The sequence below is a fragment of the Gossypium hirsutum genome, chromosome A01 (assembly GCF_007990345.1).
Source record: "Gossypium hirsutum isolate 1008001.06 chromosome A01, Gossypium_hirsutum_v2.1, whole genome shotgun sequence".
In the NCBI taxonomy this organism is placed as follows: Eukaryota; Viridiplantae; Streptophyta; class Magnoliopsida; order Malvales; family Malvaceae; genus Gossypium; species Gossypium hirsutum.
This window is the reverse complement of record NC_053424.1, coordinates 5479756-5492829: the sequence shown is the minus strand read 5'-3', so window position 1 is coordinate 5492829 and position 13074 is coordinate 5479756. Positions and strand designations below refer to the sequence as shown.

Genomic DNA, 13074 nt, shown 5'->3' with positions numbered 1-13074 from the left:
TTGGCCCAGATTAAAACAATAAATAAAACCAAATAAATAAACAGTCCAGGGCCCAAATTATAACCCAAATTGCAATAGTTCATAGCCCAACAACAAATGTAACCCAAACCTAAAACCTAGTCCAGAAATACAAGGCCCAAATGGCCCAAAATTAAAACACTAACAGAAACCCTAGGGTTTCTCCCCTTTGCGCCGCAGCCAAGCCCCGACCCCTTTTGCACCGCTCCAGCGCTTCAGCAGCCACAGCCTCCGTACGCCCCACGCCGAGTGCCACGTACCACCACAACTGGCTCCGTACCCCGTACGTACAAACCAAAACACGACAGCAGCACAAAATAGCAAAAAGAATGTATTTTTCTTTTTTATTTCGGCTATATAAAGCCATACAAAATTGTATTTTCTTTTTCGAGCATAGACCGAAATCAATACAAAAAATATCAGAATCATCAATTTTAAAGGTGATTTTTTTGCTTCGTATTTCCCCATTGCTGTTGTTTCTAAAGATTTTTGCACGAAAATAAAAAAGGGAAAGGATAGAGGAGAGAGGCTCACCTAAACTGTTGGTACACCGTCTGAGTTTCCCCTCCGTTAAGGCCTGAATCCAACAGAGGTTAAGACCTCCTTCTTTTCATTCTTTATGGTTGAAGATGTTTGATCTTTGAATGCGGCTTTAAACGAGCTTAGAGCTGGGGGGTTTACCCTTCGTCGGCCACCGTTTGTGGTGGTTGTATGGCTGCTAGGGCTTGGTCATTTGGAATTGGTTGAAGGAGAACCAAAAGGGGGCTAGGGTTTGGTTCGGTCGAATGAGATTTTGGCTTTGTTTTTAGCTTTTATAAGGGACCGAAAACGGTGTCGTTTAGAGCCTATTGCAATGGTTTCTAAACGGTGCTGTATAGGGTGACCCGCTTCAACCCGACCCGATACCCTCAGGACCCTCGCATTTCTACGGTGAAGGGGATATTTGCGCTAAGAGTCTCTCCCTTCTTGCTCTTTAATTAGGCCTCGATTATGTTTTACTTATTTTTACATTTTCCCTAGGATTTGTACATCGTTTCAATTTAATCCTTATTTAAACGATGCGTTTTCAGGCCTTGGAATAATTTCCTGATCAGTCCCCTGTCGTTCTTCGCATGTTCATTTAAGCCCTGATTCATATTTTATTAATTTTTTGCATTTTATAATTTATACCCCATGTTTTATTCTGATTGTAATTTAATCCTTAACCTTTTAGCTTCATTTTTTTCTACATTATTTATTGTAAACTGTTTTACTATATATTATTTAAAATTGTTTATACTATGTACTTTAAGTGCTTTATATGTTGCCTATTTTAAATCTGTTTTTATATATTATTTATTCTAAAATAGTTTTATTACTTACTTTAAATTGTTTTATATATTTAAACTGTTTTGTATATTATGCTTTTTAAATTTCTTTTCATATATTATTTTATATGTTACTTTAAATTGCCTTATAAATTATTTATTTTAAATTGTTTCGTATATTATTTATTTTAAATACATGTTATTTATTCTATGTTGTTACATATATATACATTTTGTCCATTTTAAAACTTGACATCTTTTTTAAATTGTTTTATTATTCATTTAAAAATTTTCATGCATTATTATTTTTATTTCATTCTTATATTCGATCCTTTTATTTTTCTCTTTAATTTATTTATGCATTATTTCAAAATTAGATTTTATTATTATCACGTTTGTCATCTTTTGGTTAGTATTATCGTTGTCATTGTATTTTTGTGCATGTTATCATTCTTCCTCTTGATTGCCTATATCATTGTTAAATGTTGGCATGACATGTGATTATCGTGAATCGTTTCCTCTTGCTAGTGTATGTAAGTTTTTGTATTCATTAGTATGACGTTTTTATCCGAACCATCTTTTAAAGAAAAAATACATTTCATTTAATTATCACACTTATCATTATTCAAAAGTTCTCAAATGAAAGCAAAGTTTCGCATTTAGAAATTCGAGAAAGTCGTGTCCTAACTCACAGGGCTTCGATCTTTCTCGATGGATCTTATAAATAGCCAAATATCCTTTCAAATTTCAAAATGCATAATTTTTTTTTTAAAAAGGCAATATTCGGTGCTTGGAAATACGAGAGAGTCGTGCCCTAACTTACGGGGTTTCAATTTTCTCGTTAGATCTAAATAATCGAATACCCTTTTAAATCAAAACGCACAAGACTTCAAATAAAAGACGAGCTTATTTTCGAGGGTTTGAATGTCGTGTTCTAACTTACGGGATGTGATATTTTGACATCTCGAGGTGAGAAAGCCTTCAATGCTTGTTTTAATTTATTTAAGCCTTTTCAAAAAAAAAAAGGATCGCATTTTCAATTCTTTTTGAATCTTCAACTTCGACACTAAGACATCGACTAATCAATTAGGTACCAATTTTGGGCGTATCGAGGGTGCTAATCCTTCCTCGTGCGTAACCGACTCCTGAACCCATTTTTGATCTTCGTAGACCAAAAAGTATCATTTTAGTAAATTTAAACTTTTATTAAAATGATTAATTTGAGGTGATCCGATCACACCTAATAAACAAAAAAGGATTGGTGGTGACTCCCTATTTTAATTTTCATTTTCAAACAAGGTCGATTCCCATTTTCAAAAAAAAAATGGTTACGACAAACTTTTTTTTTGTAAAATTAGAAGCCAAATAAATTATTATTTCAAAAAAACAAAAATTAAAAAATAAAATCTTTCAACCTCATTGAATGTTGTAAAAGATTTCATGGTTAATTTAATTTTTAGTCAATATCTTTTTTGTTCAAAATTTTTTCAGTCAATAGAAACACAAATTAATTAGTGTTTAGATTACGCTAGTTAAGCAAGCGGTAGGGTTATTTATATTCTTCGAAGTGCAATTAAATTACAATACTAATTATTATTTCTATGTAAAATTTAATACTGTAATTTCTTAAGAAAAAAATGAAATTTAGAAAGAAGCCATAATTACATAATTATATTATCACATCCTATAATAAATTCGGTAGTTTCTACGTAAATCACATTAAAAGATTTTGCAATCTTGCAAGAGGAAATTACAACTTAAACTTCCTTTATATATACACACATATTATGTAAAAGAAGTTATGTGGTCATTCAATTATCTGTCTAGCAACCTTAGTTCTGCCTTTGTTGGTAACTTGATAAACACCCAAAATCAAATGGGGAATAATTTCCTCAATTTAGCTCTTCTTATCATATTCCATTTTTCTATGCCTACTTTCTCTATGAAATTAACCACCATACATACAGATCAATCAGTTCTTCTAGCACTAAAAGATCATGTTATTCATGATCCTGAAAATGTCTTGACAACTAACTGGTCAGCCTCTTCCCCCGTTTGCAATTGGTTTGGTGTAAGTTGTGGATCCAAGCACCGTAGAGTCACAGCTCTAGACCTTACTGGGTTGGGACTCGTAGGCACCCTTCCACCTCACTTGGGAAATTTGTCATTCCTTTCTCTTCTTTATGTCACAAACAATAGTTTCTATGGCGGATTACCTGTCCAGTTATCCAATTTGCGACGGCTGAAATATTTAAGCTTTGGTAACAACTCCTTCAATGGAGAAATCCCATCACGGTTGGGATCATTAACTGAACTTCGAAGGCTGTTTTTGTACCAAAACAACTTCAAAGGTGTTATACCATTCTCTTTAGCCTATTTGTCAAAGCTAGAGGTCTTGTATTTGTTTGAAAACCAGATTTCAGGTTCAATTCCCTCCACCATCTTCAATATCTCTTCGTTGCAAGAAATAGATCTAAGTTACAATATGCTCTCTGGTTCCATACCCTCTGTTCCACGTGATTTGCTTTTGCTAGAAGTCATCGATTTCACCTCCAATAATCTCACTGGTCATATCCCAAAAGATACGTTTGATCATCTTCCAAATTTGAAAGAATTGTTCTTGAGTTTTAACCTGCTTTCTGGTAGAATCCCTGCCAGTCTATTCAAGTGCAAAGAGTTACAAGTGTTATCTTTATCGTTTAACCAAATGGAGGGGAGCCTACCAATAGAAATTGGGAATTTGAGTATGCTTCAGTACATCTATATTGGTCGGAACCACTTTGAAGGTAATACATGCTTGCTAACCGTTTTTTAAAGCTTTTTCAAGTGTTTACTTTTTCTTTTTTTCTTTTTTTTTTTTGAAAATAGTTTGAGAATGTAAGGAAGGATTGTTTTTTTGGAAAAGAAATTAAGTTAATGAATATAATAATTTAGATCAATCTTATATTGAGATTGAAAACATAAATTTATTTATTAAATGAATACATTGTTGAAAATTTTCAAAAGAAGATTGAAGAATAAACTACCAGAAAATGATGAGAGAAATATTTTTTGATTTCCTACTGGACTTGGAAGTGTGTATGATACCTAATATGATCTGAAGTACCTTGCTAATGGTGCTTTATTTACTTTAGGAATATTGATTGATTTAGCCCTTCAGCTTTATAAAAAAAAGTCATTTTAACCTTTAAACTTGCATTGTTTGTCAAATCACTCAAAAATGAATGGAGAAGTTAGTGCTTGTTAACTTTGCTAACACGTTAATAATTAAATAGAATTTTTAAAAAAATTAAAATTTTTAAAATTTTTATAAGATTAAATGTTGGTGTTGACAAACATCACAAGTTTAAGAGTTAAAAGAAACGAAAAAATTAAATGGAGGGCTAAAATTACTCTTTTTATATAAAGTTATAAAGCTAAATAAGTCATTATACCCTTATTTTACTCTTATTATCCTTGCTAGGAGATGAATTTTGAATTTGATAAGTGAATTTTATAATTGCAGGTGAAATTCCTAAACAAATTGTAAATTTAACTCTTCTCATGGTGGTCGATTGTTCCCAAAACAATTTTACAGGTGAATGTATAAGTAAGAATTAAATTATTTCCAAATTATTTTTATTAATTTACACTTTTACTGATAGGTTTAATTTCTATTCATACATGTAGCATTATCTGTTTTGAACTTTTTTCTGTTCAATGGCTTTCTGTGTTTTGATTATTTTACAATAGTTATAAATTTTTTCATAATCATTGCAATTATTATGTTTCTCTCTTTTTTAGTCCATTATTTGCATTTATCCCAGTTGAGGCTAAACAAAACTCTAAAGAACCTAAAATCATATTAGATTTATTTTTATGTTCTTAGAAGAATAAAAATTTTAAATTTATCAAATCATATAAAAGGAAAATAATATATAATTTCTTTTTCATAAACTTATGAATGTTTGTTCTTTATGATTTAATTCAGCACTTTATTCTATATTTTGAAATTACTTGAAACCAAAAAAAAAATCAATTTAAAATTAACTTGAAGTACTTTAATATTTGCAAGAGCTCTATAAAAACAATTTTATTGTCAATTAATTTTTTTCGTAAATATTGTTGATTCATATTTGATACATGATGACGTCACAAACCAACTAAAATACAACAAATGCAAGCGCACCTATCGAATGGTAGTATAGCTATGGTGATGGTGAGTCGGGAATATCGTATCCACGAGGACTAAAAGTACTTGTAGTTACTATCTTTTTATTATCTAGCCGAATAAATTGAAGGGATTTATTTTAACCTAATCTTAACTAACCTAATCACTAAGACGAAACAGAGAATAAAGTAGGAAAATATTTGAAGAAAACCGATGAGAGAGACAATACCTAGGAAAGAATCCACCTAGACTTCACTTATTATTCTAAATCTGAGTTAAACGATTTATTCACTTGTGTTGATCCGTAAAAATCCTTAACTTATGTTAATATCTCTTTCGAGAATAAAAACAACTGACTCTAGGTTGATTAATTGAAATTTTTTTCTAATTAAAACCCATATTGTCGCATTAACTCGGTCTATAGATTCCACTATTAGATTTGACTCTAATCTGGTAGATTTATGACGTTCTATTTCTAGGATTGCATGCTTATGCTAGATCTACTCTTAAACAAGTACTTTTGCTCCACTGAATAAGCATATCAATCATGAATTAATATCCTAAAAATATTAAAACATGAAATAAGAACACATAATTGAGATCAAGAACAAATATTTATCATGTAATTCAAAAAAATCAAATAATAAGATCAGTCTTAGGTTTCATCCTTCCTAAGTATCTAGGGAATTTAGTTATACTTTTGGGAGAAAACATCTCAAAATTAGGAAAACAACAAAACATAAACAAACCCAAAAACTTCGAGAGAAATTGAATGGAGATCTTCAGTCTTGAAGGAGATCTTTAGTCTTGAAGGAGATCTTCCGAGTTGAATCCGTTGGCGTTCTTCGAGTCTTTTCTTCTTTCTACTAGTGTCCCTTTGGGTCCTCTTCTAGTGTGCATTTATAGACTTTAGAATGCTCAGAAACCCTAAAAATTGGCTTTTTTTGCGTGTTTGGGAAACAGGGAGCGATATCGACACGGGTTGCCACATGGGCGTATGGCCAGCCCGTGTGGGAGTGGTCTTGGCTGTGTGGATTCTTAAATCAACCCCTTTTGTCAGTTTTTGGCCAATTTTCCGCTCCTTTTGTTCCCCTATGCTCACCTAAGTATTGAAATATGAAATTAAAGGATTAGGAGCATCAAATTCACTACATTATGTAATAAATCATCCAAAAACATGCCAAGCACGGGATTAAAACATGTTACATTTATGGTTTATCAATACACTAATTGTCAATAATTGTACACATTGTCAGATAATTTACTTTAAATTTTTTATAATGTTTAAAAAATATAAGCAAATGCTTCATATATAAACTCTTTTCTTCTCCATATTTGTCTAATATTTTTGTTTGATAAATTTTATGGCAGGTATAATTCCACGTGAGATTGGCAACCTAAAATATCTGAAATTGTTGCATTTAGGCTTTAACAATATTGATGGTTCTATTCCTCCACAAGTATTTAATATTTCAACTCTAAGGAAGATTTCTTTCGATGGAAATCAGCTCTCTGGCCATCTTCCATCAAACATGGGCCTTTTCCTTCCAAACCTGGAGGAATTGTATCTTGGTGCCAATTATCTTGTCGGCTCGATACCAACATATATTTCCAATGCCTCTCAGCTTACTCTTCTTGAGATGTCTAATAATTACTTTTCAGGTTCCATTCCTGATAATCTGGGCAATCTAAGAAATTTAAAGCTTCTCACCATGGAGAATAATAGTTTAACTTCCTCAAGAATGAGCTTTCTCTTTTCTTTGACAAACTGTAGAGTCTTGGAGAACTTTCTTTTTGGTAGCAACCCATTTATTAGTAGTGAACTTCCAAGAGTGGTAGGAAATCTCTCAAGTTCCCTTGAACTGTTCTCTGCTTATTCATGCAACATCAGGGGTAGCATCCCTAGTGAAATTGGAAACTTAAGTCACTTGATAAACATTAAGCTAGGAGGCAATCAATTGATAGGACAGATTCCTACTACAATTGGAGGATTGGAAGAGTTGCAAAGTCTTTCTCTTGATGAAAATAAGTTAGAAGGATCCATCCCATCTGATTTATGTCATCTAAACAAATTGGCTTTCTTGTTCTTGACAAATAACAAATTGTCTGGACCAATACCTGCTTGCTTAGGTGATCTCACTTCATTAAGGCAACTATTTCTAAACTCCAATATGTTTTCCTCCTCAATACCTTTCACGTTGACAAGACTTAACTATCTCCTCATCTTATACTTGTCTTCAAATTCTCTAAGTGGCCCACTACCAATTGATATTGGAAAATGGAAAGTTTTGACTAGTTTGGATTTGTCGAACAATCAGTTCTCAGGTGATATCCCAACTGGAGTTGCAGATCTCAAGGACCTCACTCATTTTTCCTTATCCAATAATAGAATCATGGGTTCTATTCTTGAGTCTTTTGATGAATTGCTGAGTTTGGAATTCTTGGACTTGTCAAGAAATAATCTATCTGGAGAGATTCCCAAATCCTTAGAGAAACTCCGTTATCTTAAATATTTCAATGTCTCTTTTAATAAGCTTGAAGGAGAAATTCCTGAAGGAGGATCATTTGGAAACTACACAATCAAATCATTTAAGGGGAATGAAGCCTTGTGTGGTGTAGCTCGACTTCATGTTCCAAACTGCAAAACAAGACCTCTTAGAAATTCCAAGGCAAAATCTAATTTGAAGCTCATAATATATGTAGCTTTGCCAATTGCCTCCGCAATTTTGGTTATGGCTTTGATAATCATTATCTTGCAAAACAGGAGGAAAGATAAATTGCCAACTCAAGAAGACATGATACCTTTAGGAACGTGGAGACGGTTTTCCTACCACGAGCTTCATCAAGCTACTGATGGATTCAATGATAGTAGGTTACTTGGTAATGGAAGTTATGGTTCAGTATTCCAAGGGACTCTCCTGGATGGGACAATCATTGCAGTAAAGGTCTTCAAGTTAGAGTTAGAAGGAGCTTTTAAGAGCTTTGATGTTGAATGTGATGTTCTCCGCAACACTCGTCACAGAAATTTAGTCAAAGTAATAAGCAGTTGCTCTAATGATCTTAATTTCAAAGCGTTGGTGCTTGAGTTCATGCCTAATGGGACTCTTGATAAATGGTTGTATTCCAACAACCAATATTTGGATATCCTACAAAGGTTGAACGTAATGATAGATGTTGCATCTGCATTGGAATATCTCCATCACGGAAATGCAACACCCGTGGTTCACTGTGATTTAAAACCCAACAATGTTCTATTAGATGAAGATATGGTTGCTCATTTGAGTGATTTTGGCATCGCGAAACTCTTATGTGAAGATGTTTCAATGATACAAACCATGACAATGGCAACATTTGGATATATGGCTCCAGGTGATACTTCTAATCAAACTCCATGTTTATTTTTCCATTTCCAATATAAGTGTAGCATGTGTATAATGAAAGGGATCATATCTGTTAAGATTTGAGTTTCAAACATATTGAATGTGACTTTTTTAAGGAAGCAACTAGATTAAATCCCAGTTCAATTATATCAGGCAAGCATATAATGTTTCAGATATTTTATAGGAATTTTTCATTATCAAGATATCTTTGAATATTCATAATGTTGTTTTATATTCATACAGAATATGGAATCGAAGGAATTGTTTCGACAAAAGGTGATGTGTATAGCTTTGGTATTCTTTTAATGGAAATCATCACAAGAAAAAAGCCCACAGATGAAATATTTGAAGGAGAAAGAAGCTTGAAAAGTTGGGTGATAGAGTCGATATCATCTTCGCGAAATCAAGTTGTAGATCCCAAGTTGTTGAGCACCACTGGAAGGGAACATTTAAAAGTTAAGAATTGTGCCTTGTCCATTTTGCAAGTTGGCTTAGAATGTTCTGTAGAGTTACCAAATGAGAGGCTTCATATGAAAGAGGTTGTTACAAAGTTAAAGAAGATCAAAGTAAAGTTATTAAGGGATATGCGACACGTTCGATGAAGAGGCCATTGTTAAATTGACTAAAATAAACATAAGCTTTTCTTTCTAGCAATGTCTTTGATAAATATTTATACAGATGCTCTGTTTTCCTATAAAGTTTATTAATAGTTATTTCTGCATTTTGTGAATTTAAAAAGAAAAAAAACAAGTTTAAGGAATTAGCTACAATAAGGTTGATGGGAGTCTATATTAGTCATTGCTCGATGAGCATCTTCTTCTAACAAAGATCGAGCATGATCAGCTAGGTCTTCAAAAGTTATTAACATATTAAGATTACTAGGAACAACTTTGGTCATGCAATCTGTCAGTCTATTATGTTCTCACAGGACTGCCGAAACTTAAGTTGCCAATATTACTTGCATAAATCATGTATTAAACGAAGTTCAGAAAGATTATTATCAACCGCATAACCGTTCCCGATTATATCAATTAGCAATATATTTAGGTTCAATTAAGTTACACTGAATTTTGATGATCGTTTGTACTAATTTTATGAAATTGTATTGGTACATTTTTTTTAAGAATATAGGTACAAATTATTAAATGCCCAATATCAAAACATAGCAAATTTTGATCTCTTTTTTCATTCTTTGCATAAGGTTTTCATTTATTCTATTTTAATAAAAATAATTTTTATAAGCCAAACAAATCTTATTAAAAGAACAAAAATATAAAACAGTACATAAAAGGGACATCAACATTTAACACACTTGATACATATCTTTCTAGTCTTCAACCAATACGAAGTAGTATAGGTTTCATTATGGTTAAGATTTTGATGCGTTTCGACCATTCCAATATGTTTCAGCTCGTTTCAGTCAATACTAACTTATACTAGTTCATACCGGCTTGTAACGATTGATAGGAGCTGCTTGTCTTGAGATATTGTGCAGTGTGTCTAGAGACAATTGATAGATTGTCTCGAGACATGACTTGCCAACGACTATACATCAAAAGTTAGGGGGAAAGGTTATATCTAAGCCTTAAGGGGTAAAGGTATTAATTCTTATAGTAATTTAGGAAATCATTGAATATTGAAGTATACTAAATAAATTTAATCAAAATTGAGCTACTATTTTTATAAGTTACCCAAACAACAAAGTTGAAGGACTTTAAATTGCACAACAAAGTCCAGGAAAAAACGAGGTTTGAAAAAGAATAACCTTCAATTGGGGAGCATTATTGAATCTATAGAGACTTTAAAATGTGTAAAACATTGGAAAGAAAATGGCCAAAAAGTGATGGAAATTTAGTGACCGTGCCAGACCCATCTTAATTATCCTTAAAGAAGAAAAGTGATAGCTTCGTTGTCCAATTGCTTATAAGGTTTCACATTACAAGTTCATAAGCACTTGTTGACATAGTTGAAAGGCTTTTAGATTGCACAAATAAAGTGAAGCCGCCTGGTCCCAAAGTGGTAAGAAAATGGAACAATCATGGAAATTTGGGTAACCAGACAAACTATAAAAAGTCACCTAATTATTAGTATATTTTTATTTTGGTCATTCAAATTTAAAATTTTCTATTTTAGCCTCGGTTCTATCACTAATGGTGACTTTTCTATTGACATAATAATAAATTTAACTCTCAAATATTGATAAATTCTATCAATTTAGTCCTAAATCTAAAAAATCAACAAATTTAACCCTCAACTCCACACATTCTATCAATTTAGTTTTCCTTCTTAAAAATTAAAAATTAAAAATATTTAAAAGTTCATTTTTTGATAACCAGACAAACTATAAAAATAGTCACCTAATTATTAGTATATTTTTATTTTGGTCATTCAAATTTAAAATTTTCTATTTTAGCCTCGGTTCTGTCACTAATGGTGACTTTTCTATTGACGTAATAATAAATTTAACTCTCAAATATTGATAAATTCTATCAATTTAGTCCTAAATCTAAAAAATCAACAAATTTAACCCTCAACTTCACACATTCTATCAATTTAGTTTTACTTCTTAAAAATTAAAAATTAAAAATATTTAAAAGTTCATTTTTTGATAAAAATACGCAAGGTTTTATAAAAATACATACACAACTATAAATAAACGAATACCCATTTTCTCTTTTTTTCTAACATAATTTTTTTATAAAAATAATACTTTTATAAAAACCACAAACAAGACTTAGATCATATTCAAGCTTTTTCTCTCCTTTTAGTTCATTTTATAAATAATAAATTTTAATATATGTCTAGCATTACTCATCAAATTTGCTTAGCGTTGGGCATCACCTTTGCCCACAACCATCGACACCAATAACCCTCACTCTGAGCTCTTCGATTTTCACATTCTTCATCATTGCGCCAACAAACTAGGAATTTGTTGTAAAGTTGCTGACATCGTATTAAACCTCTTGAGTCTCTAAGACCTCATCCTCACCTCTTAGGTTGTAACTTTTGACCCAACCTAAATATGATGGTGGTTAATATTAAAAAAAGGGGCAAAGTTCAATATGTGTAAGTCTTCTTCATGGCTTTTCCCCCTTAAATTGTTTTTATTTATAATGTTATTTTATTTATAAAATTATTACTTTAATAAATGCATTTCATGTTAGAAAATCAAAAAAATAGATATTCATTTATTGATAGTAGGTTGCTTGGTCAAGCTACTGACAGATTCAATGATAGTAGGTTGCTTGGTCAAGCTACTGACAGATTCAATGATAGTAGGTTGCTTGGTAATGGAAGTTATGGTTCAGTATTCCAAGGGACTCTCCAAGATGGGATGCTAATTGCAGTAAAGGTCTTCAAGTTAGAGTTAGAAGGAGCTTTTAAGAGCTTTGATGTTGAATGTGATGTTCTCCGCAACACTCGTCACAGAAATTTAGTCAAAGTAATAAGCAGTTGCTCTAATGATCTTAATTTCAAAGCGTTGGTGCTTGAGTTCATGCCTAATGGGAGTCTCGATAAATGGTTGTATTCCAACAACCAATATTTGGATATCTTACAAAGGTTGAACATAATGATAGATGTTGCATCTGCATTGGAATATCTCCACCATGGTAATGCAACACCCGTGGTTCACTGTGATTTAAAACCCAACAATGTTCTATTAGATAAAGATATGGTTGCTCATTTGAGTGATTTTGGCATCACCAAACTCTCATGTGAAGAGGTTTCAATGATACAAACCGTGACAATGGCAACATTTGGATATATGGCACCAGGTGATACTTCTAATAAAACTCCTTGTTTATTTTTCCATTTTCAATGTAAGCGTAGCATGTGCATAACAACAGGGTTCATATATGTTAAGATTTGAGTTTCAAATATATTAAATGTGACTTTTTAAGGAAGCAACTAGATTAAATCCCAGTTCAATTATAACATGCAAGCATATACTGTTTTGAATATTTTATACGAATTTTTCATTATCAAGATATCTTTGAATATTCATAATGTTGTTTTATATTGATACACAGAATATGGAATCCAAGGAATTGTTTTGACAAAAGATGTTGTGTATAGTTTTAGTATTCTTTTGATGGAAATCATCACAAGAAAAAAGCCCACAGATGAAATGTTTGAAGGAGAAAGAAGCTTGAAGAGTTGGGTGATAGATGTCGAAACCTCCTTTTAAATGCGAAGGGTATTTTGAAAACGGGAGTCG

The 13074-nt window shown here is 32.0% G+C and overlaps 2 protein-coding genes across 2 annotated transcripts; both read left to right on the top strand.

Moving 5' to 3' along the window:
- The first annotated feature begins 3201 nt into the window (after nucleotides 1–3201).
- On the top strand, nucleotides 3202–8965 carry LOC107956208 (putative receptor-like protein kinase At3g47110). The gene is made up of 2 exons (XM_016891932.2): nucleotides 3202–4111; nucleotides 6847–8965. The coding sequence occupies exons 1-2, from the start codon at nucleotides 3202–3204 to the stop codon at nucleotides 8937–8939; spliced, it is 3003 nt and encodes a 1000-aa protein (XP_016747421.2). The 3' UTR covers nucleotides 8940–8965.
- Nucleotides 8966–12003: 3038 nt separating this feature from the next.
- LOC121206478 (receptor kinase-like protein Xa21) lies at nucleotides 12004–13044 on the top strand. Its single transcript, XM_041077445.1, has 2 exons — nucleotides 12004–12631; nucleotides 12887–13044. Exons 1-2 carry the CDS (start codon nucleotides 12004–12006, stop codon nucleotides 13042–13044), a joined length of 786 nt encoding a protein of 261 aa, XP_040933379.1.
- Nucleotides 13045–13074: the final 30 nt, after the last annotated feature.

Excerpts from the sequence above, each read along its gene's own strand:
- LOC121206478 (XM_041077445.1), top strand. The coding sequence starts at position 12,004 with ATGCATTTCATGTTAGAAAATCAAAAAAATAGATATTCATTTATTGAT. Across the intron at positions 12,632-12,886 it reads ATTTGGATATATGGCACCAG|AATATGGAATCCAAGGAATT; the intron begins GTGATACTTCTA and ends ATTGATACACAG.
- LOC107956208 (XM_016891932.2), top strand. The coding sequence starts at position 3,202 with ATGGGGAATAATTTCCTCAATTTAGCTCTTCTTATCATATTCCATTTT. Across the intron at positions 4,112-6,846 it reads TGGTCGGAACCACTTTGAAG|GTATAATTCCACGTGAGATT; the intron begins GTAATACATGCT and ends ATTTTATGGCAG.